Source organism: Ovis canadensis, chromosome 11 (assembly GCF_042477335.2).
Source record: "Ovis canadensis isolate MfBH-ARS-UI-01 breed Bighorn chromosome 11, ARS-UI_OviCan_v2, whole genome shotgun sequence".
NCBI lineage: Eukaryota > Metazoa > Chordata > Mammalia > Artiodactyla > Bovidae > Ovis > Ovis canadensis.
In genome coordinates this window covers 69,849,844-69,876,234 of record NC_091255.1, presented here as the reverse complement: position 1 = coordinate 69,876,234, position 26,391 = coordinate 69,849,844, and the positions used below count along the sequence as shown (strand labels likewise).

General features: G+C 51.3%; 1 protein-coding gene across 1 annotated transcript in view; it reads left to right on the top strand.

Annotated features, from left to right (window-relative positions):
* The first annotated feature begins 10,430 nt into the window (after positions 1-10,430).
* GNA13 (G protein subunit alpha 13) overlaps positions 10,431-26,391 on the top strand; it is a 33,455-nt gene continuing 17,494 nt past the window's right edge. Inside the window, exons 1-2 of the mRNA XM_069542352.1 lie at positions 10,431-11,027; positions 13,430-13,656. Of these exons, the coding sequence (XP_069398453.1) occupies positions 10,745-11,027; positions 13,430-13,656 (510 nt within the window). The 5' untranslated portion in view covers positions 10,431-10,744. The remainder of the gene's footprint in view (positions 11,028-13,429; positions 13,657-26,391) is intronic.

The window sequence follows — 26,391 nt, the reverse complement described above, 5'->3', positions numbered from 1 at the left end:
CTGCCGCTCTCAGCGACCCAGCCTGAGCCTGACAGGACTGGGCAGCGGCTGAGAGGGGTGACAGCTCAAATTCTGTTTTCTCCCGGCCCTCGGGCATCCGGAGAGTCCTGCCTGCCCTGTGGGGGTGGCCACGTGACTGATCGCAGTGAGTGATGGCGCGGCCCAGTCGCCCGTGGCAGGCACACCCCCCGGCTAGCTCAGGTCACCTGAGAGCCCCTCACGGGTGGTGTCCGGCTGTGCCAAGTTAGCGGAGCATCCCGCGGGGTCTGGACCCTGGTTCTGCGTCGCGAGGCAGGGCCACAAGGGCCTCTGGTCACCGCACACACGCCCCTCCAGGCCTGCGGGGCTGCAGATGCAGCTGGCAGCTGCCAGAAACACAGGGAGACGTCCGGGAGCAGGCAGATGGTGACTACTCATTCCAATGGCACACTCAGTGAGTCTTTACCATGTGACATGGGATTCCCATGGGCTCAGTGGTCAGGAATCCGCCTGCCAATGCAAGAGCCGAAGATCTGATCCCTGGGTCGGGAATAACCCCCGGAGAAGGAGACAGCAACCCACTCCAGTATTCTTGACTGGAGAACCCCCATGGACAGAGGAACCTGGCGGGTACAGTCCGTGGGGTCGCAGAGAGTCGCACACAGCTGAGCTCAGCACACGAGCAGGCGCCATGCTGGATGCTGAAGGCACCTTGAGCTGGCTGTGGTTCTGGCCTCGGGACCGGAATTCGGGGCAGTGGGGGAGGGAGGGGAAGCTACCGCCTGCTGTGAACCATGAAGTGAGGGGCGTGCAGGGTGGGGCGGGAGAATGCTGGGGGACCTCAGAGGCTGGGAACCTCGATCAGCCTGGGGGGTGGGGGAGGGAGGAAGGGAGGGAAATCTGCGACAGGGTGGGGAGGTGGGGAGGGAGATGGGGGCAGGGGTGGAGGTCCGGGAAGGAAAGGAGTGAGATAGAGGGCTAGGGCCTGGGAAATACAGCAGGGAGACCCTGGCTGTTCTCTACCACCGCGGGCCAAATGAGACAAATGGCCAGCACTGGACCGGGATGGCGTGAAATTCACCAGGAGCAATGTCTCCCTAGGAAAACGCTTTCATCCCGGGCGACTTCCCAGGCTGTCCAGTGGTCAGGGCTCCAAGCTTCCACCTCGGGGAGCACAGGTTCCATCTCCTGTCTGGGAACTAAGATCTCACATTGTTCGATGTGGCAGAAAGGTAAAAATCACCATCATTATCATCATCAAACTCCCATTTTACAGACAGGAAAAGCGAGGCACGCTACGTTCAGTGAGTTCTCCCCAGGGTCCCGCACCTCGCTCCTTTCCTTCTCTGGGAAAGGAAATGACCAGCAGACGATTTGATCTGCTTCACAGGGTTAAACCAGAGAAGCAGGTGACGTCAACTCATTGCTTAAAGGGCTTTTCCCATCACCAGCCGTGTACAAGCAAAGAAAGGGCAAACAAGCAGTGCAAAACTGCTGGCAGCCGAGGAAACGCTTCCTCTTGCTCTTACCCCCTCCTCATCCTCTGGCGTGGGGTGGCGGCCCGGCCAACCCTCCCAGGGCCGGGAGGAAGGCAGTAACTACAGAGACAGAGAAGGCCTTCGTGGCTCAGCTTCCAGACCTCTGCCGCTGTGACGCTGACTCAGCAGCTGGTGTCTCGCTGAGTCCTGCCGGGAGCCAGCCTGTTCTTTCCCTTAGTGGCTGACACAGGAGTCTGGAGACAGAGCGTAGATGGCATTATTCACCCTGGGGAGCCAGGCTGCCACGGCCTGACAAAGGCCCCGGGGACCGCTTCTCGGCGCCCCTGGGTGAGCCCTGACCACATGATGGTCAGCATCCTGGGAGGTACAGAGGCAAAGGCCAGTCTCGGCGTGCCATGCTACACCTGGCTGCTAGCGAGTCAGGAGCACGGTTCACAGAAGCAGCAGGCCCGGGCCTGCCAGTCCATGTTCTGAAGAAGAAAAAACTGGATTGGGAGCAGACGGTGTGCAGACACAGGTGTCAGCTGAGACCCCGCACACGTCAGCTTCTCCAGAGAAACAGAACCTACGTTCAGTTCAGTTGCTCAGTCGTGTCCAACTCTTTGCGACCCCATGAATCAGAGCACACCAGGCCTCCATGTCCATCACCAACTCCCGGAGTTCACCTAAACTCATGTCCATCAAGTTGGTGATGCCATCCAGCCATCTCATCCTCGGTTGTCCCCTTCTCCTCCTGCCCTCAATCCCTCCCAGCATCAGAGTCTTTTCCAATGAGTCAACTCTTTGCATGAGGTGGCCAAAGTACTGGAGTTTCAGCTTTAGCATCGGTCCTTCCAATGAACACTCAGGACTGATCTCCTTTAGAATGGACTGGTTGCATCTTCTTGCAATCCAAGGGACTCTCAAGAGTCTTCTCCAACACCACAGTTCAAAAGCATCAATTCTTCAGAGCTCAGCTTTCTTCACAGTCCAACTCTCACGTCCATACATGACCACTGGAAAAACCACAGTTTTGACTAGATGGACCTTTGTTGGCAAAGTAATGGCTCTGCTTTTGAATATGCTATCTAGGTTGGTCATAACTTTCCTTCCAAGGAGTAAGTGTCTTTTAATATCATGGCTGCAGTCACCATCTGCAGTGATTTTGGAGCCCCCAAAAATAAAGTTGAAAAAACAAGAGAGTTCCAGAAAAACATCCATTTCTGCTTTATTGACTATGCCAAAGCCTTTGACTGTGTGGATCACAAGAAACTGTGGAAAATTCTGAAAGAGATGAGAATACCAGACCACCTAACCTGCCTCTTGAGAAATCTGTATGCAGGTCAGGAAGCAGGTTAGAACTGGACATGGAACAACAGACTGGTTCCAAATAGGAAAAGGAGGACATCAAGGCTGTATATTGTCACCCTGCTTATTTAACTTCTGTGCAGAGTACATCATGAGAAACGCTGGACTGGAAGAAGCATAAGCTGGAATCAAGTTTGCCGGGAGAAATATCAATAACCTCAGATATGCAGATGACACCACCCTTATGGCAGAAAGTGAAGAGGAGCTAAAAAGCCTCTTGATGAAAGTGAAAGAAGACAGTGAAAAAGTTGGCTTAAAGCTCAACATTCAGAAGATCATGGCATCCGGTCCAATCACTCCATGGGAAATAGATGGGGAAACACTGGAAACAGTGTCAGACTTTATATTTTTGGGCTCCAAATTCACTGCAGATGGTGACTGCAGCCATGAAATTAAAAGACGCTTACTCCTTGGAAGGAAACTTATGACCAACCTAGATAGCATATTCAAAAGCAGAGCCATTACTTTGCCAACAAAGGTCCATCTAGTCAAAACTGTGGTTTTTCCAGTGGTCATGTATGGACGTGAGAGTTGGACTGTGAAGAAAGCTGAGCACTGAAGAATTGATGCATTTGAACTGTGGTGTTGGAGAAGACTCTTGAGAGTCCCTTGAACAGCAAGGAGATCCAACCAGTCCATTCTGAAGAAGATCAGCCCTGGGATTTCTTTGGAAGGAATGATGCTACAGCTGAAATTCCAGTACTTTGGCCACCTCATGAGAAGAGTTGACTCACTGGAAAAGACTGATGCTGGGAGGGATTGGGGGCAGGAGGAGAAGGGGACGACAGAGGATGAGATGGCTGGATGGCACCACTGACTCGATGGACGTGAGTCTGAGTGAACTCCGGGAGATGGTGATGAACAGGGAGGCCTGGCCTGCTGCAATTCATGGGGTCGCAAAGAATCGGACACGACTGAGCAACTGAACTGATCTGAACTGAAAAATAATCTGTTTCCCCTGTTTCCCCATCTATTTCCCATGAAGTGATGGGACCAGATGCCATGATCACAGTTTTCCAAATGTGGAGCTTTAAGCCAACTTTTTCACTGTCTTCTTTCAGTTTCATCAAGAGGCTTTTTAGCTCCTCTTCACTTTCTGCCATAAGGGTGGTGTCATCTGCATATCTGAGGTTATTGATATTTCTCCCGGCAATCTTGATTCCAGCTTGTGCTTCTTCCAGTCCAGCGTTTCTCCTGATGTACTCTGCACAGAAGTTAAATAAGCAGGGTAACAATATACAGCCTTGACGTACTCCTTTTCCTGTTTGGAACCAGTCTGTTGTTCCATGTCCAGTTCTAACTGTTGCTTCCTGGCCTGCACACAGATTTCTCAAGAGGCAGGTCAGGTGGTCTGGTATTCCCATCTCTTTCAGAATTTTCCACAGTTTCTTGTGATCCACACAGTCAAAGGCTTTGGCATAGTCCATAAAGCAGAAATAGATGTTTTTCTGGAACTCTCTTGCTTTTTCCATGATCCAGCAGATGTTGGCAATTTGATCTCTGGTTCCTCTGCCTTTTCTAAAACCAGCTTGAACATCTGGAAGTTCACGGTTCATGTGTTGCTGAAGCCTGGCTTGGAGAATTTTGAGCATTACTTTACTAGCGTGTGAGATGAGTGCAATTGTGCGGCAGTTTGAGCATTCTTTGGCATTGCCTTTCTTTCGGATTGGAATGAAAACTGACTTTTTCCAGTCCTGTGGCCACTGCTGAGTTTTCCAAATTTGCTGGCATATTGAGTGCAGCACTTTCACAGCATCATCTTTCAGGATTTGAAACAGCTCAACTGGAATTCCATCACCTCCACTAGCTTGGTTCGTAGTGATGCTTTCTGAGGCCCACTTGACTTCACATTCCAGGATGTCTGGCTCTAGGTGAGTGATCACACCATTGTGATTATCTTGGTCATGAAGATCTTTTTTGTACAGTTCTGTGTATTCTTGCCACCTCTTCTTAATATCTTCTGCTTCTGTTAGGTCCAGACCATTTCTGTCCTTTATTGAGCCCATCTTTGCATGAACCTACATTAGAGAAGCTTTACTGGTATCGGCAAGGTGCGGGCCATTTACAGGCAGCACAACGTAAAAAGCTAACCTCACCTTCAGAAGCGGTAAGGGAAGAGGAGGCATGCTGAGCAGGATGTTCTGAGCTTCCCAGAAAGAATCTGATTTCCAAGCAAAGCCTCGTGTTCACGGTCACATAAAAAGACTTCCCACAAACACAACCAGGGCACTGAGCAAGCGAGGTGAGAGGGTTTCTCCGAGGACGGGTGTGTGTCTTTGCGAGGCAGGCTTCTGACTCCAGAGAAGCTGAGAGGTCACGACTGCCCAACAGCAGCCCATGGATCTTCCTTAGAGGCTGAGAAAAACACAGCCAGTAATTAAAGTCACGTTCTCCTTCAATAACACCAGCAGCAAAAACCACCACAAAGGCAATCCCACATGCTGGGTTTCATACAAAACTCTCCATATGAGAGGCTTATCCTGGTAAGGGCACCATCGCGTTTCGTAACAAAGAAAGTTGCCTCTTCATACCAGACTCACGTGAAGGGACCATCTGGGGTTTCCGTCACCATGTAAATATGGCTGCAAAGCCAGCCTCCTCTTTTCTTGTTTTCACCTCAGTCACCCAGAACAGTTTACAAACCAGAGTCTGAGCTCCAGTGCAGAGCATCTGACTGTGCTAGATTCAGCCTGCAAGCTGGTAAACTTTGAGGTGGCATTTAGCCCAAAAGGGGCTGGAAAAACAGACTGTGTAACCAACCAACAAATAACTTCACTTGCTCCTTAAATGCGATCTGCGTTCACCCGGGCACCCAGGGAACTACCTCTTTCTGGTGACTCAGAAAGGGCCCTGGATTTAGAGTCAAAAGGAGGTGCTTTTGGTTCTGCTCTGCCCCTGCCCCCGGACAGTCAGAGGGAGGCTACGAGTCTTCAGGCCTCTCTTCCCCCGGCTTCCTCCTGCTCAGGGAGTGAGCTTAACACTGGGTGCTCCCTCAGCCTATTGTGAGCAGAGAATGAGATAATGTAGGTCAAAGAGCTTTGGGGCATTTAAAACATCACACACACACACACACACACACACACACAGCTCAGATCTGTATTCTGGGAAGACTAGGGAATTCCCTTCCTTTCCTAGCACAGAAAGGAAGACACGAAAAACCCACGCCTGTTTTATCTGAAAAAAAGAAGCAGAATCCACCTGTTATAATAACACTGGTGATGAGACTGAAGAGTCAAGTAGAGAAAACCCTGGGTGTGTTGCCGTCTTTATCAGAAAATTAACCCACGGCTTCCCCATCCAGTAACGTGACTGATTTTTAAATAAACACATTTAAATGGGTGTTGTCCCATCCTGAAGAGTGAGTAGTCACCTTGGCAGGCCAAGCACTTATTTAAATTATGTTTCCCATCGTTCCAAAATCTTTTTTTTAGAACTCCTTTTTTGGAATCGTTCCAAGTGCCTCTGGCACATTCTTTCGAACATTTCTGAGGGTGACACATTTTTGTCCTTTGTGAAAAACACTGATTTTTGTAAACAGCCCAGAGTTATCTGTCGCAGAGCCTGGTAAGTGAGCTAAGTAGTGCCACTATTTTAAAAAGTGTTAGTTGCTCAGTTGTGTCTGACTCTTTGCAGCCCCATGGACTGTAGCCTGCCAGGCTCCTATGTCCACGGGATTTCCCAGGCAAGAACACTGGAGGGGGTTGCCATTTTCTTCTCCAGGGAATCTTCCGGACCCAGGGATCAAACCGGGGTCTCCAGAATTGCAGGCGGATTCTTTACTAACTGAGCCACGAGGGAAGCCCACACTTCAGAAAACTGACTCTAAGACAGCACACCTGTCTTTCTCTCAGTTCCAACAGAAAGTTACAAATAGCTGGGCTGCCCTGGAGGTTCTGCGGTTGGGACTCAGCGCTTCCACCACAGGGAGCACGGGTCCCATCCCAGGCCGGGGAACTAAGACCCCACAAGCCGTGGAGCGGCCAAGGAGGAAAAGAACAGAACAGACAGATTAAGGAATCGACAGTATTGCTAGACAGGGCCTGATCCTTCATACGGTGACATTAGAGTAGAAAAGTCGCGTGGAAATGTGTTTCTACTGTTAGTCACACCTTGGTTATTTATCTAGCAAGACTGTTTGCCACTAGACTTCGAGTTTCCAGTAAGAACAGCGCCACACTACAACTAATTAACCATTTAACTGTGCAATCTTTTTATCACAGCTCCTCCTCGGGCTATCTGAACCCCTCATCTACCCATGGATTAACCGGCTAATTCAGATGTTTCTGATGGATTCACATCTGTGTCTATCGGAAATACAGTAGCCAGCAGATCCAATTTCAAGCAACAGACTCTATATTCCCTTAAAAACTTTAGATTCTCTTGTCAGTTATGAAACAATGTCTGAAAATTATAATATTCACTAATATCATTACAATGTGACTTGGAAGCAATAGCTAGATTTGCTTTTGGTGCACATAATTTTAATTGTTCGAGTTACTTTAAAATAAACATAACCAGAGAATTCCCTGGCTATTCGGTGGTTAGGACTCAGCTCTTTCACTGCCAAGAGCCTGAGTTCAATCCCTGCTCAGAGAACTAAGATCCCACAAGCTGCATGGCCAAAAAGGAAAAAAACTCATACTCACAGTTTCATTCACTGAACATCGTATACTGTGGGTCTGCAATGGTAGATGACTGCGGTGACTTTTGTTTTATGGAAGCTATTGTTTTCCCTACCTCGTTTTATTGTGGTGAAATTTACATAACATTAAATTCATCAGTCGACTGTTTTAAAGTGTGTGATTTGGGGGCATTTAGTAGATTCCCAGGGGCTTCCCCATGGCTCAGTGGGCGAAGAATCCGCCTGCAGGGCAGGAGACACGGGTTCTGCCCTGGGATGCGGAGGATCCCCTGGAGGAGGAAATGGCAGCCCACTCCAGCATTCTTTCCTGGAGAATCCCATGGACAGAGGAGCCTGGTGGGCTACAGTCCATGGGGTCACAGAGAGTCCGACCTGACTGAGCACGCCCTATGCGTACAGGACGTATATAATATATTCCCAAAATTCTGTGAGTGAACCATCACCACTGTCTAATTCTCAAACATCTTCATCACCCGGAAAGAAAGCCTACGCTCTTGAAGAACAGCCTGTGTGTGCCTGTTCTTTCTGCCTACTGCTGGCAAGTGCTAATCTGTTGTTTCTATGGATCTGTCTCTTCTAGACATTTCCTATAAATGGAGCTTACACCGTGTGGACTTTTATGACCAGCTTTTCCACACAGCGTCACGTTTTCAGGGTTTATCCACGCTGTAGCGCGTGTCAGTGCTTCTATCCTTTTAATGCCTGAATAATTGAACTGCATCGATACACCACACTGTTCATCCATCCATCCATCGAGGGATACATGAGTTGTTCACCCCTTTGGGCTGTTCTGAACAGTGCCGCCATGAACATAGGTGTACACTTTTCCCTTTGAACACCTGTTTTCAATTCTTTGTGGGTATATACCTAGGAATGAAATTGCTGGGTCATATGGCAATCCTAAGTGTAACTTTCTGAGGAACCATCAAACCTCTAGCTCTTTTTTTTTTTTAGATTTCTTTAAAAATGTGTACCATTTCTTTTGAAGTCTTTGTTACAATGTTGTTTCTGATTCAGGCTTGGTTTTTTGGCCAAGAGGCATGTGGGATCCTAGCTTCCCGACCAGGGATTGAACCTGGGCCCACTGCAGTGGGAGGTGAAGTTTTGACCAACAGACTGCCAGGGAAGTCCCTCCAGTGCATTTTAAAAGTAATCCCTTTATTTATCTATTCGATTTTGATGGCCCCTGGGTCTCCATCGCGGCGCACGGGCTTTTCTCCACCTTGCATTTCTCACTTCGAGGCTTCTCACTTCAGAGCATGGGCGCAGGACCCCGTGTACCCACTAGCTGTAGCACACGGGGCTCAGTTGCTCTGCGGCACGTGGGATCTTCCCAGACCAGGAACCGAACCCTGTGGCCCCTGCATCAGCAGGATTCTTATCTACTATATCACCAGCTCATTTTAATGCTAGCTCTTTCAAGGTGGCTTGACAACCACACAGAAGCTATTGGACGACTGCAGTGTGACCCCAGGCAGGGCCCAAAGAGGTCTCTTTTTTTTTTCTGAAGCGCTGAGGCGGGCTGCAGGGTTTGATACGAGTCAAGCTTGTTCAACGCGGTTACAGGCAGGGCTCTGGACACCTTCCTCTGCTGTTCTACATGTCACAGCATGAACTGGCAGGGCGGGAAAGCCTTCCTGCCTGAAGAGGGATCCTTGGTGCTTCAATTATGCTGTGAGCACTCCCGGAAAAGGAAGAAAAAGGATGCCAACTATCTAATTGATAGGTTCCTCTCTTCCTGTTTTTGTGGCATTCAGATTAGCATTCGGAGTCCAAGCAGACACGCTGCTTGGGGGCCAGCGCTATACCCTGTCCTGGGCAGAGGTCTGTCCTTTCAAGGGTGGAGAACCAAGCTTCCCAAACAGTAGCTGAAGCTGCAGAGAGCTCTTCCAACCTGGGTGGACTTTTACTATCTATTTTGCCTAGAGGCACGGCCTAGTGATACTGGAGGGGAACCTACCCTACTTTGTGTAGGGCAGCTTGTCCACATGACGGGCTTGGCCAGGACGACAGGAGATAATCCTACCACAGGTATTGCTTACTGCAGCCAATTTACTGAGTCATGGGGCTCCTCAGCCATTAACCCAATCCGGTCAGCAAACTGATTAGCACTTATTTTTTGTCTAAACATGTTCTTGAGCCTCTCGGGGCACTGACTTTGCTACCTCGTTGCCTGACACACACACAAGCTTCTGAGCCCCGGAAGCCCCAGGCAAGGCTCTTGGAAGGAGCTGGACTGTCACAGAGACCAGCCCAGAGGGCTTTTTCCACTTGAAACTAGGGCGCGGAGAGAGAAGTTGGCTTCCGGGGTCCTTGCGAGGGGTCTCGCTGCCAGCCCAGGTGTCACTTGTGGCCCCGCAGCCCTGCAGGTGTCCGGGCCCGAGTCTTGGCCGGTCACATCCTCTGCAGTCCGGCAGGAAACCTAACCTCCGCCGGCTCCGGTCCTCGGTCTGTCTGCTTATCCGCTTCCTCTGGGGAACAGCCGCGTCGGTGTCCGGTGCGGGGGGATTTTCGGGCTGACTTCGCCCGTGCAGACGTGGGCGTCAGCCCGCGTGCGGACCGCGTCCGGGAGGCACCCACAGCCCGCCTCGGTGCCTCCCCGGCCCGTCCTCCGCAAGCAGCGTCTTGGCAGGGTCTGGGCTGGGGGGGCCACTCCGGCTCCGACCCCGGGCCCGGGAGGGCGGGGCGTCAAGGGGCCCACTGGAAGGAAACGCACCGAAGCCGCAAACGCCCGCTCTCTGCTTGAACAACTTTGCAGCCAAGGGCCTCGGCGGCCGGTGGCGGGCACTGGGAGCAAAGGGCAGACCTGGGGGCCGCGCTCCGGCCCCCTGGATGCCCGGAAGTAGCCGCGCGCCCCGAGGTGGGTGCGGCTCCCTCCAGGGAAGCAGGAGGCGCAGCCGAGGAGCGGGCCACGTGACCGCCGCGCCCCACCCGGGCGCCCCGCCCCGCCCCGCGCGCGCGCCCGGCGGAGCTCGCGGGCTCGCGAGAGAACGCGAGTCTGCGGGCGCGGCGTGCGTGCGCGTCCCCGCCGGGCGGCGGGCGCGCGCACGCCCCGGGGCCGCCGCCCCGCCGGGCCCGCCCTCCCGCCCTCCCTCCGCGGCGCGCCCGGCCCGCCCTGCCCGGCCCGCCCTGCGAGTCAGACCGCCGGCTCCCGCCCTCCGCCGGCGCGCCCGGGCCGCCGCGGCGCCCCCCCGCCCCGCCCTCGAGCCGCCGAGCCGGAGCCGGAGCCGCGCGCCGAGCGGCCGGAGAAGCCGCAGGGCCCCGCCGAGGCGGCAAGATGGCGGACTTCCTGCCGTCGCGGTCCGTGCTGTCCGTGTGCTTCCCGGGCTGCGTGCTGACGAGCGGCGAGGCCGAGCAGCAGCGCAAGTCCAAGGAGATCGACAAGTGCCTGTCGCGGGAGAAGACCTACGTGAAGCGCCTGGTGAAGATCCTGCTGCTGGGCGCGGGCGAGAGCGGCAAGTCCACTTTTCTCAAGCAGATGCGCATCATCCACGGGCAGGACTTCGACCAGCGCGCGCGCGAGGAGTTCCGCCCCACCATCTACAGCAACGTGATCAAAGGTGGGGGGCCGGGGAGCGGGGGGCCGCGGCGGCCGGGGGGCCCGGGCGGCGGCGCCGGGCACCGCCCTCCTCTCCGGAGCCCCCGGCCGGGCGCGCGGGAAGGGGGCGCGGCCCGGGCCCCCCCCCCCCACCCCGCCTCTGGCCTCGGCCGCCGCCGGAGGGAGGCACCCCGGGGTGCAGGCTGGCCTCTCCCCCGGGCGAGCCAGCCCACCCCGCGCCCGGGCGCTGCCCGCCCGGCCTCGCGCCCCGGGTGGCGGGTGGCCGAGTCACATGGGGTCGGGGCTACTCCCAGCTCCCGGGCCGCGGAGCTCCGGAACCTTGTGCCCGAGACTCTGGTCAAGGGCGAAGGGTGACAGGCTCCTGGCCCGTTGGGGGCACGGATGTGAAACTCGAGGGTGTCCTGTTTGCTCTGCTGCCGTCAGGAAAGCGCACCATGCAGTCGGCCTAAAAAAGTTTTAGCATCAGTGGTTTTTCGCCCCAGTGTCACGGTCGGGCAGGATGTGTGCCTGTCATCACCGAGCACCTTGCACCCTCCTCCTGGTGCTGACTGCGGTGGGGGGAGCGTCTCCTGCTTAAACGGGGTTGTGTGTGGGTACAGAGGTCTAGGGCCTGAGACCGTGCAGGCTGAGTCAATGAATCAGTGTCGGCTTGGGTCATAGGTTCTGCTGCTGTTCGTGGGTATTTTTAAAACTAGAGTTGATCTTTGTTCTCAAGTGAAAAACGCACAGGAATTTTAGTTCTGGGCTTTCAAACAAATGGGGGAGATTTTACTTTTGTCATTTGAGCTATAATTAGCACTCTTTTTAGTGTCCAGCTGTTTTCTACTTTTTTATAAAAGGCATTTTGGCAGAATTCAGATACAGCGCCTGATTCTTCAGGTGCCTGAGGGTGCTCTCTGGCGTCTGGATAGCAGTTTATCTAAGGGTTGGTAATGTCAAGCCTTTCCAAGCAGCGTTTTTTTTAAGGGGGGATTTTGTTGAGGAAGTACTTAAGTTACTCTTTCGAGTCACTTTTTTTTTTTTCCCCCCTCCCAGGATGGAGTGGAGGAAAACTGCTTGGGGTGCAGGGAATGGAGAGGGGGAGCTTTGTGGGGGTAACGATGAGGGAGGGGCAGGACATCAGGAGCTCACAGACCACAGCCAGCCCTGGGAGTTCTGCAGTAAGCTGTAAAAAGAGGCTGACTTTATCCTTTCTTCAGGTTTAGTACAAAATTAATCTAAGGTCTCTCTCAAGGCCCAAGACTCTCTGTAGTCAGCCCTTAACCGAAGATACCTTTGTATCTGATGCAGCTGATCGTAAGGGGTTCTGTTAATGAGTCAGTTCAGTTCAGTTCAGTCGCTCAGTCGTGTCCAACTCTTTGCGACCCCATGAATCCCCACACGCCAGGCCTCCCTGTCCATCACCAACTCCTGGAGTTCACTCAGACTCGCGTCCATCGAGTCAGTGATGCCATCCAGCCATCTCATCCTCTGTCGCCCCCTCTCCTCCTGCCCCCAACCCCTCCCAGCATGAGACCAGCTGTTGACTGAGAGCTAGGTAGATACCTGGCTCTTGTTTAACACCTGGTTCCTCTTGTACACTGGCTCCTAAGTGTGACCTACTTCGAGTGCTGATGAGATGAAGTCACTAGCCATCTGCGTTTTCTGAGTTGATGTGATCAGAAAATTGACAGCCAAATGGTTTTTCAGTCATCGAAACAAATGACCTGACAGTCACGTGACTGTTAGCAGGGACTAAAGGTGACAGTGTGGTGTTAGAAATAATGGGTTTGGAATAGCCTCTGGGAGTTGAAATCTCTGCTTCCACATCTTTTGTGCGGTTGGTCTTCCTCCTTTTAGGGAAGCCTCACGCCACCCTGAGCCTCACCCCGATTGGAAGCTTGCGGGGGGAGAAGTGTCTGAGCTCTGAGCGAGGTCCTGGAAGCCGTGGGTTGGGCTGGGCAGGGTGCTCAGGGACCGGGAGAACACAGGGCGCTGAGTCTCCTCTTGGCGTCTCATAAAAGTCTCTGAGAGACTCAGAGCCTTGGTTGCAGATCTTCAGAGCCTGGACGTCAGGTCATGCCATGGAGTTTCTTCTTCCTTTGCTGGTCTTGGTTGTCTTGCGACTCCCTTCTGCCCAGGAATTATTTTATTAATTAGAACACGTTAAAATCCTACAAAAGAAGCACTTGTGTTAATTGTGTTTGCTTTTCAAGGTTCTAATTTTATGCCTGAACAATTGTGAGTTTTCATTTTTCTTTTTTTTACGCTCTGAGAAGTTACTTCTGTTTGTTTTGATGTCGGTCTCCATGTTTTGGGGCCGCTGGGCCTAGAGTTCTCAAGAGGCTTAAGGAAAGAATACGAGATCGAATCTCTGAGAGTGTCTAATGACTCCCGTCACACTTTCTTTTTTCTTAAACAAAGGTATGAGGGTGCTGGTAGATGCCCGAGAGAAACTCCACATTCCTTGGGGGGATAACTCAAACCAGCTCAATGGAGACAAGCTGATGGCATTCGATACCCGGACGCCCCTGACCGCCCAGGGAATTGTGGAAACGCAAGTTTTCTTACAGTACCTTCCTGCTATAAGAGCATTATGGGCAGACAGTGGCATACAGAATGCCTACGACCGGCGTCGAGAGTTTCAGCTGGTAAGAGATTTTTCTTTTTAATGTTGTGGTTTTATTTTAACAGCATTTATTACCATCTGATTGTAACACACCTTTTTCACTGCCTTCCACAATATGATGTATGTATCCAAAATTTTAGCCTCAGAAATGTGGATAGTTTTCTAGATGAGCTTGATAAACTAACCAAGGTAAAAATAAGGCAGACCCCCAATGGGTTTGATGAAGCTGTTATATTGAGTAATTAGTTGGTCATTTTTCTTTTTCCAGGGTAAGATCATAATGAGCTTCTCAGGCATTTTCATCTAATTTTTTCTCCTTTTAAAAATAATTTCATCTCAGTTATAGCAGCAGTATTGATCTTTCTAAAAACTGACTTTTTATTTTTGAATTAAGAGTTCAGTAACTTAATTGTTCAAGTATGCTCTTTAGCCATTAGAGGTATTTAATTCACAATTCATCAGTAGAGGTTAAAATTCTTAATGTTTAACAGTCAATGAGCTTTTTATAGATTTGCATGCTATGCTTTTTAAAAGCTTCTAAGCACATTTTACAAAATGTTCCTCCTTAAAATAACATGATGTTTTTTGTAATTCTCTTTTTCACGGGAAACAATTTATTTTGTATTTATTATTTCTACTTTGTTTTACACAAGACTGTAAAAGTTTGTAGCTATTACACAGCATTGAAGAGAGGGTGGAAGATAAGGTTTTGATCTAGTTTAAAGGTAAAAAATAATAATCGAAATAAATTACAAAGCACTTGATAAAAAAAAAATCTGATTGTGAATGTGTTGATTGTATTTGGGGTTTTATTTGCCAAAGACCAGAAAGATCCCAGGAATGATAGCCATCTTTCCTGTATGCAGTTTGGAGGGAGTTCAGATGTAAAGTAAGTTTTACTGTAATGTGATCAAAATAAAGTGACAGTTAAAAGTAAAACTGCTCAGAAGCTTCTTTGACGATGGCACGGTGTAAGACAGTTCACACATCTGGGTGTGGCTGCAGAGCGATTGCAGCCAGCAGTCCTTGCTGTTACAGTTCGTACTCAGCAGCAGCCTTGGCCACCAGAAGTTCTCGGAAAGGGTTCGTGGCAGCTTTTGGTGAAGCTGAGACCTGCGTCTCTGCTTTGTCTGCACGGTGGCCTCCGTGTGTGCCGCTCGGCCCAGCACTTGACTGTGTCCCGTCTGGCTCGGTTCTCTTCCTTGTTGTGTGTATTTTTTTAACTTGATGCATTAGTAAGCGGCAGAGGCGGTCCTACATCCTTGTTGAAGTTGAGTAGCTGGAAGCATGGTGTGTTGAAAGTTATGAATTTGACTTGACAAGGAGCCTCCATCCAACGCCTGGACTCGGGGTTCATTTCTGTCTCTCACACGCCCCTCCTCAGCTTCCTGTACCCTCCCTGCTGTGGTTTCGTGCGGGTTAGGCTCCTTTCTTCTAAATTCATTTTCTCAACAAGCCCCGCGTCTCACCGTGCCCTTCGTCAGGAGGTGGTCCATCCTTGCAGGTCGGGGAAGAAGCGTCTCTGTGGAACAGCACACTCTGCATGTTGGTCCAGAGAGTGGCCAGCCTGCCACCCTGCACAGGCCTCTGGGGAAGCGCCTCGAGTCCGCTTAGGTGAGGACGGGCCTCCCTGGCGCCCCTCGCGTTGGAACGTTCACCTCCGACAGTCTCGTGGCCATCACTGTTGAGAAGATATTCCTGAGAATTTACTTGCCGTTAAGAACAGACTGTTAAACCGCTCAGGCTGAGGACCTGCAGATGGTTGGCTTGAGCCAGCTGATGCGTTCAGAGCAGAGACAGCCTCCGGGACAAGGAGAGGCAAGTTCACGATGAGGAGGAGGCGCAGGGAGCGAGGGGCAGGGAGAGGCCTGGTTAGGCTCCTGGGAACGGGTCCTTCCTGCCTGCCCCGCACTGTTGATGGTGCCTGGCACAGCTGGTCGGTACTGGGTCGTTGCGTGAAATTAATGGCTCCCATACTTTGGGAAGCTCCGTGGTGCCTGGCACGTGGCTGACACTGGGAAGTCACTTTGCTTCTTTAAAATTTCCCCCAAGGCCTCTCTGTTCGTTCTCCCATCTGCACACACAAAGCCCGAGTCCTGTGTTTTCTGGAGCTTTCTTGCCTCCTCCGCTCCGCCCCTCCTTCCCACGGGCCCGGTGTCTCCTCCCTGGACCTCAGGTACCTTGTCCAGACCTGGCCGGGTTTGCTGGGAAGCTCTGCTCAGCTCCGCTGCTTCTGAAACACAGGGCCACCTCTTCCATGAGCCTGGATGCTGAGGGGCTCGCCGGTGACGCCCCACAGCCCGCGCCTGCTCAGACCCCGCGCGCCGAGGGCTTCTGCCCACGGCCGCCCTCAGCAGGCCCGCTGCCCGGCTCCTTCACGCCCGTACCGTTCATCCGGGCTCCCCTTCACAGAACAGGGTGGACGCAACTCCCTGCAGGCCTGGGCCCTCTCCATGGGCTCAGCTGGAACCCGAGGAACAGAGCAGTTTCTGCGACGACCCCCTCGTCACCTGGGGAGCCTGGGAGGGCGCCTGGTCGGTGCAGTGTCTGTGGCAGGCCCACGCGAGGGTGAGGGCTGGCGTGTCCGGCGCCGAGCGCCCTGCGAGCGGCCTCGCCTGGTCCTCCCGCGGGACCCGCAGCAGCCCGGCCTGCCTGCCGGTACCCGCCTGGGCCGCCCTCCCTCTGAGGCAGCGTCCCCTTTGGGCGGCCTTCTGTTTGGGCTCGCTCTCGCTGCCACAGGGTCTGGCACTTTCTTATTTCCTTATTTTGTTAGGTGACCTGAATTATAATGCTCTTCTTTCTGGGAAACACGGGTGTTTCTGTATGTTGTTGCCGTGTTAGTCGGTCAGTTGCGTCCAACTCTTGGCGACCCCGTGGACTGCAGCTCGCCAGGCTTCTCTTCCATGGGGTTCTCTGTGTGCTGGTTTGCTAGTTTTTCAGGAGATGGGAAGTTCTTGTATTATGGAATCGATTTTTCTTTTTTGTTGTGTTTAACCGTGTAGTATATTCTTGAATCTTGGATAGGAAAAGTAAACATCAGGGGAAATGAGAGGATTTAGCAGCTAAAGTAACGAAAATAACCTTTTTGTTTTTGACTACCACTTGATTATTAAGCTAATTAATGCAAATTTAAATGCAAAAAAATGGGGGCAATTTCTAAGCTCTTGACCACTTTTTTGCTTAAGAGGAATAACTGCCCTTGAGTCAGTTTTTGGGCCGAGGGTAGGGGAGTGATAGCATAGCATAGGTTTTTAGTTTTTAGCTGTTTGTTTGTTAGTAATAACTTTGGGTGCAAACATGACTGTTTTCTTTCTCTAGCTCCCAAAGGCAAACATTTCCTTTTCTGGTTAGTATCATTGTGAGTGAGCTAAATGCTTTACTGTGGAAAAGAAAAGTCTAAAGGGTCACGTTGTTACAGCTTACATTGTCTTTTTCTCCTTCCTCTGAACTCGCACACTGAGGACAGTGCACCCTGAGAGGGGTCTCTTAGTGTCTCAGTTAAATGTCTGTAACCCTCTGCCTGGGGCATGCCTTCGCCGTAGCCTGCCACTGCACTGGAGAGATACCCTCTCTAGAAAAACAAGGTGACCGTAGCTAGGGAACTCGCTGAGATGGCTCCAGAGATGGGAGTCAGAGGTTGGAGAAACTAACAGCACGGCTAGGCGTCACTGGGGTGTGCAATACACAGTTGCTTATTCAGGAGCCTAAGCAAAGCGTGCAGGCCTCCTTACACAGGGCCAGAGAGTGTGTGACCCTGGGGGCGTGCTCCTGGGTCTCTGCACACACACTGCGCTGTCAGCGTTAGCGCGGCTTCCTGTGACGGGCGGTCTTGCCTTTGCGACTCCCGCAACTGAAACTGCCTCCTGTGTTGTGAGGTGCCTTGAGCTTGACGTGGTTTCTCCTGCTCCAGGGGTGCAGCTGGTGCTTGAGGACGGCTTCACCTCTCCAGGCTGATGAGCTAGTCTTTCTTAGGACCGAGCTTCCTGCAGTCTGGGTGATAGAAACTGTTTGGCCTCAGGCGGGGGCCTGCGAGAGGCGCGGAGAGCTCAGTGTAAACTAGGAGCTTCCTTCAGGCTGAGACGTTTCTTGCTGGCGCTGCAGCGTGGATTCGAGGCGCTGTGGGGAGAGAGGCCTTCGTTTGTTCTGTAGCACCGATCAGGGTTTGCTCTCAAGGGAGAAGCGCTGGTTTCAGTTGTGAACTATTTTAGAAAATAGTTGGAGGATTTGGTCCATTTTCTTTACGAAATGAAATCAGTAAAGGACTTTGACTTCAAGTCGCTAAAAATCTACTGAGGGTAGGCTTAGGGTGAAATATTTCAGTGTGTATTACAAGGGCTATATGTAGCATTAGAATTTGTAGAGATTTTTTAATTTAGGTCTCTGTAGAATTTGTGTTTATTTTTTCGGTGAACTTGTTCAGATGTCAGAATGGTTATATTTTATCTAAGGCTTGGAAACCCACAGCTGTCTGCTGTTTACGTTGGAAACAGAGAGGCTGGTCTGGCACGTGCTTATAGCTTCAGTGTGACTTAGTGAGAGTGTGTGTGAGAGGCAGACACAGGGATCCCTGGTGGCTCAGCTGGCAAAGAATCTGCCCACCATGCAGGGAGACCCCGGTTCGATCTCTGGATTGGGAAGATCCCCTGGAGAAGGGAATGGCTACCCACTCCAGGATTCTTGTCTGAAGAATTCCGTGGACAGAGGAGCCTGGCGGGCTGCAGTCCACGGGGTCTCAGAGCCAGAGACGACTGAGGGACGACTGCACACTGCGTGTGACACGCACACGCGTTCTGAGTGTCGCTCCTGGTGCGTCATGTCAAGTTGACGTGCTCGTGTGTAGGTCACTGTACTTTAGGTAGAAGCTGGGCTTGCCGTGGGTGACCTGAGCTCTGGTGCTGAAGAGTAGCACCCTGTGTTGCTGTGTGTGTCGTGCCTGTTACTGCTCTTCTTGACTGGAGGGTAGCCCTCACTCGGGAGAAGGGCTGGGAGCTCGCCTGTAAGGAAAGCAAAGCGGCCCCGGGGCCCCGTGCGCTGCGGGGTCCTGCCTCACCTTTGACAGAGAGGCGGCCCAACCGCTGTGCCGTGTCTCGTCCTGTTGGCCCACGGCAGGCACCGGTCTGTCCGGAAAACTCAAGTGCTGCTGACTAATTACATGACGTTTTAGTTCCTTACATTTTGCAAAAATGGCTTTGTGCTTTTCAGAGCACATTAATTACTTCTATCACGTGCATCGTCACTGAATCCTTACGTAAAAGAACACACACAGTGTGGGCCCTGGTCCTGCTCTCACAGGTGAACAGACTCGGAGGCCCCGCGGCCGTGCCTTCCCGCCCGGGGTGGCCGCGGTGACAGGGAGGGCCTGGCGCCCAGTGTCACCTCCTGTCCGGGGGCCGCCCCGGCCTCGGGTGCTCCCTGCCCTCGGCCAGCACTCCCCGGGGCCGTCCTGGCGCCTTGTTCTGAGCGCGGGTCCTCTCGGACGGGAGCACCGCCCTCGGGCACAGGGCTGCTCGCGTGCTCTGAGCTCCCCTAACGCCCCGCGCCACTGCTCTGCTGCTGTGTTGCCGTGTGTGTGATGCTGGTGGCAGTAACCCCAGAGGCGCTGGCAAACTTACTAGCTTCAAGAGGCACAGTTTGTCCCATCCAGCGGGCGTCATGGTGAAGGCTGCTGGGACGTTCTCCGCCTTGGAAGCTAGCTTTGGTGATTGTCACCTGATGTTTCATCAGTGAACATGGTTTTAATATACCCTGAAGAGTAGGGTTATTCCAGTTGAGCTGTTTCAAATCCTGAAAGATGATGCTGTGAAAGTGCTGCACTCAGTATGCCAGCAAATTTGGAAAACTCAGCAGTAGCCACAGGACTGGAAAAGGTCAGTGTTCATTCCAATCCCAAAGAAAGGCAGTGCCAAAGAATGCTCAAACTACTGCACAATCGCACTCATCTCACACACTAGTAAAGTAATGCTCAAAATTCTCCGAGTCAGGCTTCAGCAATACGTGAACCGTGAACTTCCTGATGTTCAAGCTGGTTTTAGAAAAGGCAGAGGAACCAGAGATCAAATTGCCAACATCTGTTGGATCATCGAAAAAGCAAGAGAGTTCCAAAAAAACATCTGTTTCTGCTTTATTGACATGCCAAAGCCTTTGACTGTGTGGATCACAATAAACTGTGGAAAATTCTGAAAGAGATGGGAATACCAGGCCACCTGACCTGCCTCTTGAGAAATCTGTATGCAGGTCAGGAAGCAACAGTTAGAACTGGACATGGAACAACAGACTGGTTCCAAATAGGAAAAGGAGTCCATCAAGGCTGTATATTGTCACCCTGCTTATTTAACTTATATGCAGAGTACATCATGAGAAACGCTGGACTGGAAGAAACACAAGCTGGAATCAAGATTGCCGGGAGAAATATCAATAACCTCAGATATGCAGATGACACCACCCTTATGGCAGAAAGTGAAGAGGAGCTAAAAAGCCTCTTGATGAAAGTGAAAGAGGAGAGTGAAAAAGTTGGCTTAAAGCTCAACATTCAGAAAACGAAGATCATGGCATCTGGTTCCATCACTTCATGGGAAATAGATGGGGAAACGGTGGAAACAGTGTCAGACTTTATTTTCTGGGGCTCCAAAATCACTGCAGATGGTGACTGCAGCCGTGAAATTAAAAGACGCTTACTCCTTGGAAGGAAGGTTATGACCAACCTAGATAGCATATTCAAAAGCAGAGGCATTACTTTGCCAACAAAGGTCCTTCTAGTCAAGGCTATGGTTTTTCCAGTGGTCATATATGGATGTGAGAGTTGGGCTGTGAAGAAAGCTGAGCTCTGAAGAATTGATGCTTTTGAACTGTGGTGTTGGAGAAGACTCTTGAGAGTCCCTTGGACTGCAAGGAGATCCAACCAGTCCATCCTAAAGGAGATCAGCCTTGGGTGTTCATTGGAAGGAATGATGCTAAAGCTGAAATTCCAGTACTTTGGCCACCTCATGTGAAGAGTTGACTCATTGGAAAAGACCCTGATGCTGGGAGGGATTAGGGGCAGGAGGAGAAGGGGACTACCAAGGATGAGATGACTGCATGGCATCACTAACTTGATGGACATGAGTTTGGGTGAACTCTGGGAGTTGGTGATGGACAGGGAGGCCTGGCGTGCTGCGATTCATGGGGTCGCAAAGAGTCGGACACACCTGAGCGGCTGAACTGAAGAGTGGAAGCTCAGTGGCAGCCAGTCATCTGAACGCAGGCGCACAGTCTCCTAGGGGAGGGACGTGGGAACTTGGCACGCGCGTGTGCGCAGTTGCTCGGCGCTGTTCTGGGGTTGGAGGGTGTCAGGCGCTTTCGTTCTGTTACGTTTATGAGCCCCTTCACCACGTTTCTCACGTAGCTGCCACAGACTGCATTCTGCTTATGAGCATTTCCGATTCAGATGACAGTTTGTTGCGAATTTTTCCTCCAATTATAAAGTACCTGTTTCTGGAAATTAGCAGTGATTTTTGTTGTGTGGCCCTTTCCTAGCCATGTGATACAGTTCTTCAGTCTGTGTTGTGGACATTTTTTTTTTTTTACAAGATGCTTTTTTTGAAGAGCTTTTGTTACATCCACATTATTAGAATGGGCTGATACGGATCAAGGAAATAGTTTTGTTTTGAAACTGGACTTTAGTGGCCTTGGCTAAATTTGCCAGTCCCTTTCAGTGATGGTAGTTGTTTATCTTAATCTTTCCAATTCAATTTCTCTTCTTTTGCAAAATGAATAGAAGCAGTTTTGAATCAGTGCAGTGGGTTACCTTTCCATCCACAGCTGCTGTGCGTGGCTGCGGAATCCTTCAGTGGAACGACTCTTGTCGCCTTTGTTTTGGTTTTGGTCTAAGTCAGAAGCCTTGCACCGTTGGTTTTGGTGCGTGGAACTTTACTTTGTATCTTCCAATCAAGTTAGAAAGCACCCGTGCCTGCATCTGTTGATCCATTTCGCAAACTGGAAAGCATTTTCATGGGCACTGTACAGTGTGGTGTGGTTTCCGGCTGTGCCACGGGGTGAAGTGGACTTGAAGGCCACACGGAGCTGGCGTCCTGGCTGCGCCTCTCCTGTGTGAGCCCTGCAAGGCCCCCAGCCTATCTGACTTCCTCTTTCTTCCACTGTGAAGTGGGGACGATTCTGAGACTATTAGGGGTTGCAGGGATTCCATGAGCTCAGATCATCCACGTAAATAAAGCCTGTGGCCCAGTGCCTGACACCCACTGACCATGATACCACCATTGGCTGTTAACAGTCCTGCCACATCCCCAGGCTGTAAGTCGCTTTCTACAGTATAAAGCACTGTCAGCCTTGATTTGACTCTCTGAGCTTGATTTCCAGTGTGAAAATCCTGCGTTGTAACCAGTGCAGAAGAGTCCTCCACTCTCATCAGACCCCGTGGTCTCTGGCGGCGGCAGCACCACGGAGGGCGTGAGGTGTTCATTGCTGTGTTGCTTCTTGTTTCCTTTCCAGCGTCCCTGCGCTTGATTTTCAGATTGAGAGCTCGAGATGTGGTTCTTGACGTTTGCACGCGCGCGTGCTTGGTTGATTCAGCTGTGTCTGACCGTTTCCCCCCGCCCCCATGGACTGTGGCTGTGGATTCGCAGGCAAGGGTACTGGAGTGGGTTGCCATTCCCTTCTCCAGGGGATCTTCCCAACCCAGGGATGGAACCTGGGTCTCCTGCGCTGCATGAGATGCATAGCCGGAATTGTTTAATTGTTTGGAGAATGTGCTCCGCGAACGCTTCAGGTGTGTGGTCTGCGCTGGCCCGAGCCCGGAACTTCTCCAGCACCGCCGCCCCCAGCCTGCTGCGCACAGAGACCCCCTTCCCTTTCTGCCATTCCCTGGAGGAGATGTTGTCGGCGTTCATCTTAAGGAGGGTGTTTGGGGTTTTCCAACCTAGAAAAATTCGTTTTATTGATAAAACACAGAATCTCTGGTTTTTTTTCTTTAAAGTTTCATGTCACTTTCTGAGAGATTTCATAACTCCTGACCATTTTGTTAAAAAAATACCAACTAGAAACATTAATAGAGTAATGGAGCAAAATAAACTCCACATTTGCAAACAGAGCTCTCTCGTTGCCAGCCCTGCCTCTCCCAGATAGGCTGGTGTCGCGGGTTCTTCCACCGAGGCAGCTGCGTCAGCCTCTTCCTGGGGTGTGTGTCTTCTCTTTTCTAGAAAATTCAGCAAGAGGTGCTGGGAAGTGAGTACTGTCGCGGGCTGAGAGGCTTTCCCTTTCCCTTTCAGTATCCTGCTTACCACTTTTTATCCCCGAGTGATCTCTTCAAGCTGGTTTCCTGGTACGTGGGATGAACCGCCTCAGCAGGAACCGTGCGGCGAGTCTGCGCTCTAACGTCGCGCGGTGCGCGCCGAGGCTTCTGGCCGTGGAGCGCAGTGGTTCGCACTTACCGACGTTAAGTAAAAGGAAACCCCGGGGCGGCGCCGGCCGTGAGCGGTGGCGCCAGCTTCGCCGGTGTCTGGGGAGCGGCTCAGAGCGGTGCCCGGCTGGCGGGCCCCACAGGTGAGCGGAGGCGCACGCCACGCCAGGCGGGCACGGGGCTCTTCAGGTGTGAGGTGGCTTCTCAGGGCATTTTCTGTTAATTTTTTTAAAACCTTAATAGTCAAATGCTCTGTATTTACAAAGCTGCAAATACTGTATATCCTCATTGAAGTATGTTCATAAAAGGACTGTGATTGAGGCTGTGAAGTTAAAATACTGCATTGCAAATGATTTGCCGTTTTCAAATGATACTAATTTGTCACATTTGCAGTAAAACTTTGTTAGCTGCAGCTTCAAAAATGACGGGGATGTTGGATTGTTGTCGTATACATTATATGCGTTTTGACCCTGCGCTAGGGTGAGGAGTATCATACTTAATTGTTTTCTTAACTTTTAAATTGTTATGATCTAATATTGCAATCAACTTTAAGACTGGTGTTGCAATCTAGTGAGAAGCCAAGGTCCCCACCTCTTGTATTTTGCACATTTGACCTTAATGTAAGATAGCTTTATTTTGAAAAGAGTTATATAAAAAAAAATTCATCCTGTATAACTTCATTCTCTGTATAGGAATATACATGAACATATCCATTTGATATTTTTATGTGTAAGTGTTTTATACTCTCTGCAGATGTGACGGTTTAGCCTTACTTTTAGAGTATCCATTTTTCATCATGATAATCTGAATTCTTTTCAGATGTGTGAACTGAAGAGCAAGTGTAAGAGGACAAGAAGGCCTTATGTAGCACTTTTCAGGAGATGAGTTAAACCTTAAAGAAACCATGTCAGCTGCCAGCTTTCAGCAGCTGTTCGAGGACATGGTCCTGGCCACCCACCAAGCAGTCAGGCACTTTTTAGCAGGCTGAGTACTTGCTAGTGAATCGAATGAAAGTAATCTTTGTTCGCATCAATTTTAGATGCTATTCGGAGGAACCCACATTAAAAAGCAAAGAAGTGGATAGCCACACACGTGATAAATGCTCTGGAGGAAAAGGACAGCGACAAGAGCAGGAGGGTGGTCACAAGAGGCGAGGGTGAGGTTGAGACCCCAGGGATGGAAAGGTGAGGGAAGAGTTGAGCCCGACAGGCAGGAGGAGGACCACGTGTGCGGGGTCTGGGGGTGGGCACCCGGGAAGGAGCAGCCAGCCAACGCCCGTCTGAAGCCTGTGCGCCATCCCGGAGCCTGGCCCTGCTTAACCTGTGGGCATGGCTCACGATCCAGCGATGGGGCGTGGCGCCCAGGAGCTCCCCCTCCTCACCAGGCGTGTGTGGGGCAGCTGCCACGCCGTGTCCTGGGATGGGCAGGCCCTGGGGACCGGGCACCCACCTGCTGGCCTGCCATCACAGAGCTCGGGGTCCAGTGAGGGGCAGGTGAGTCCCCTGCGGTGCTGCTGGTGACCCAGTGAACGGTATCGAGCGCTGATCTGTAGCCTCCCTGCCACGAGCGTGCGGAACCGGCGCATGTTTGCCAGCTCAGGAAGGACCCAGGCGCGCAGGCCCTTTGAGGGTAAGGTCATGGCTAGTGTGGGTGAGTGGGGTCACGGTGGGATCCTGACTGTGGTGCCCCCTGCCTCCCTTAAGAGCACAGCCAACCCAGCAGTGACTGTGGGCGCTGGGAGCTGTGGCCACGCCCAGCAGGGTGTGAGACAGGCCACCTGCCCGCGTCCGCGCCTTCTGGCCTGCCTGACTGGAGCTGGGGGTGGCTCCCTACTACTCAGGCCGGCTTCTCTGCTGTCCCGAGTGTGGGGCGCTGGATTGAAGAGCAAACTGGGAATGGAGTGACCCGGGTTTTCCTCTCACCTGCAGTGCGCTCTCAGGCGTAGAAAGACTTGGTTAATTAATGTCGACTGTTGCATGTGTTTGGGCCTTGCGGATTGCTAGGGGCAGCACCATACGGCTGTGCAGAGGCCCCCCGGGTCACAGTGCACTCCCGCCTGTGGGCTCCTCCGTTCAGACGGCAGGGGAATTGAAACTTGATTTGGGAAGTTATGTCTTCGTTGGAAAACTGCATATTCCAACATAATATGCAGTTTTTGTTTTGTTTTTCTCAGCAGTTAAGGATGTTTCTTTCTGAACTCACAACAGTTCTTTGTATGCTATTGGGATTGTATATGATTGGTCCTTTCCCAAAAAGTTTTTAATTTTGAGGACTTTTTCAGGGTTCAGGACTCTTAAGCTTCTTAGTGTTGTCATTATCTGAAAACAAGGTGGTTGGTTTTTGTTTTTATTTTATTTTCTGAGGGAATTACTTGTAATAGGCTCCAGAATCCAAAATAGCATTTTTTTCTAATGTAGATTTTAAAGCACGTCTGTGCCCACAGTAGGCACCGTCTGGTCAGCCGCTGAGCCTCCGTCTGTGTTGGTTCGTTGCTGTGTTTTCTTCCAGTCTTCGGGTACAGTGTTGCCTGTTGAGTTAAACTCCCCTGTACTTTCTGTACAGAATTCATATCCTCTTCATTTAATGTTGTACCATTAGCATTTACTGGAAGGAGGTGATTTTCTCAGGACCGGTACGGTGTTAAAGTGGATGTGGATTTCTGATGTGCACGGCCAGCTCCTTCCAGCAGCCACACGGGAGTGTCTTGTGAAGCGTGGTGGTGGTGACGGGTCGTCCTGTCGTGATGCTGCCCTGGTGAGAGGGTCGCACACGACGTCCAAGCTCACCCACCTCTTAGGACTGCCTCCTGCCACACTCCGAAAATGTGCATTTGATTTTTCAGGGAGTGAGGTTTTATAAGGAAATACTGTCTGCCACTCTGAAGCCTGCATTTTAAAGAAGGGGCTGTAATTCTTTTATAGGCTTTTGAAAATAATTGATACTTTAGAAGTGAAGTTGCTCAGTCGTGTGTGACTCTCTGCAATCCTATGGACATTATCCACCAGGCTCTCCCGTCCATGGGATTCTCCAGGCAGGAACACTGGAGTTGGTGCCATTCTCTTCTCCAGGGGATGTTCCCGACCCAGGGATCAAACCCAGGTCTCCCGCATTGCAGGCAGACACTTTACCCTGTGAGCCACCAGGGAAGTCCCAGTTGAAACTTTAAGATAACAAAACTGAACACCATATAAGTGTAAGACATGTGCATTTATAACTTATTAAACCTACGGCCAAACTGTCTTTTTCTGTCTCTCCAGGATGAAGCATTTTAATAAAGTCCTTCATTTTTTGGTAACATCTGTAGTAGAATTATTAAGCTCCGTTTACATTTTGTGTTATATGAATATTGGAATTTGCTGGGACTAC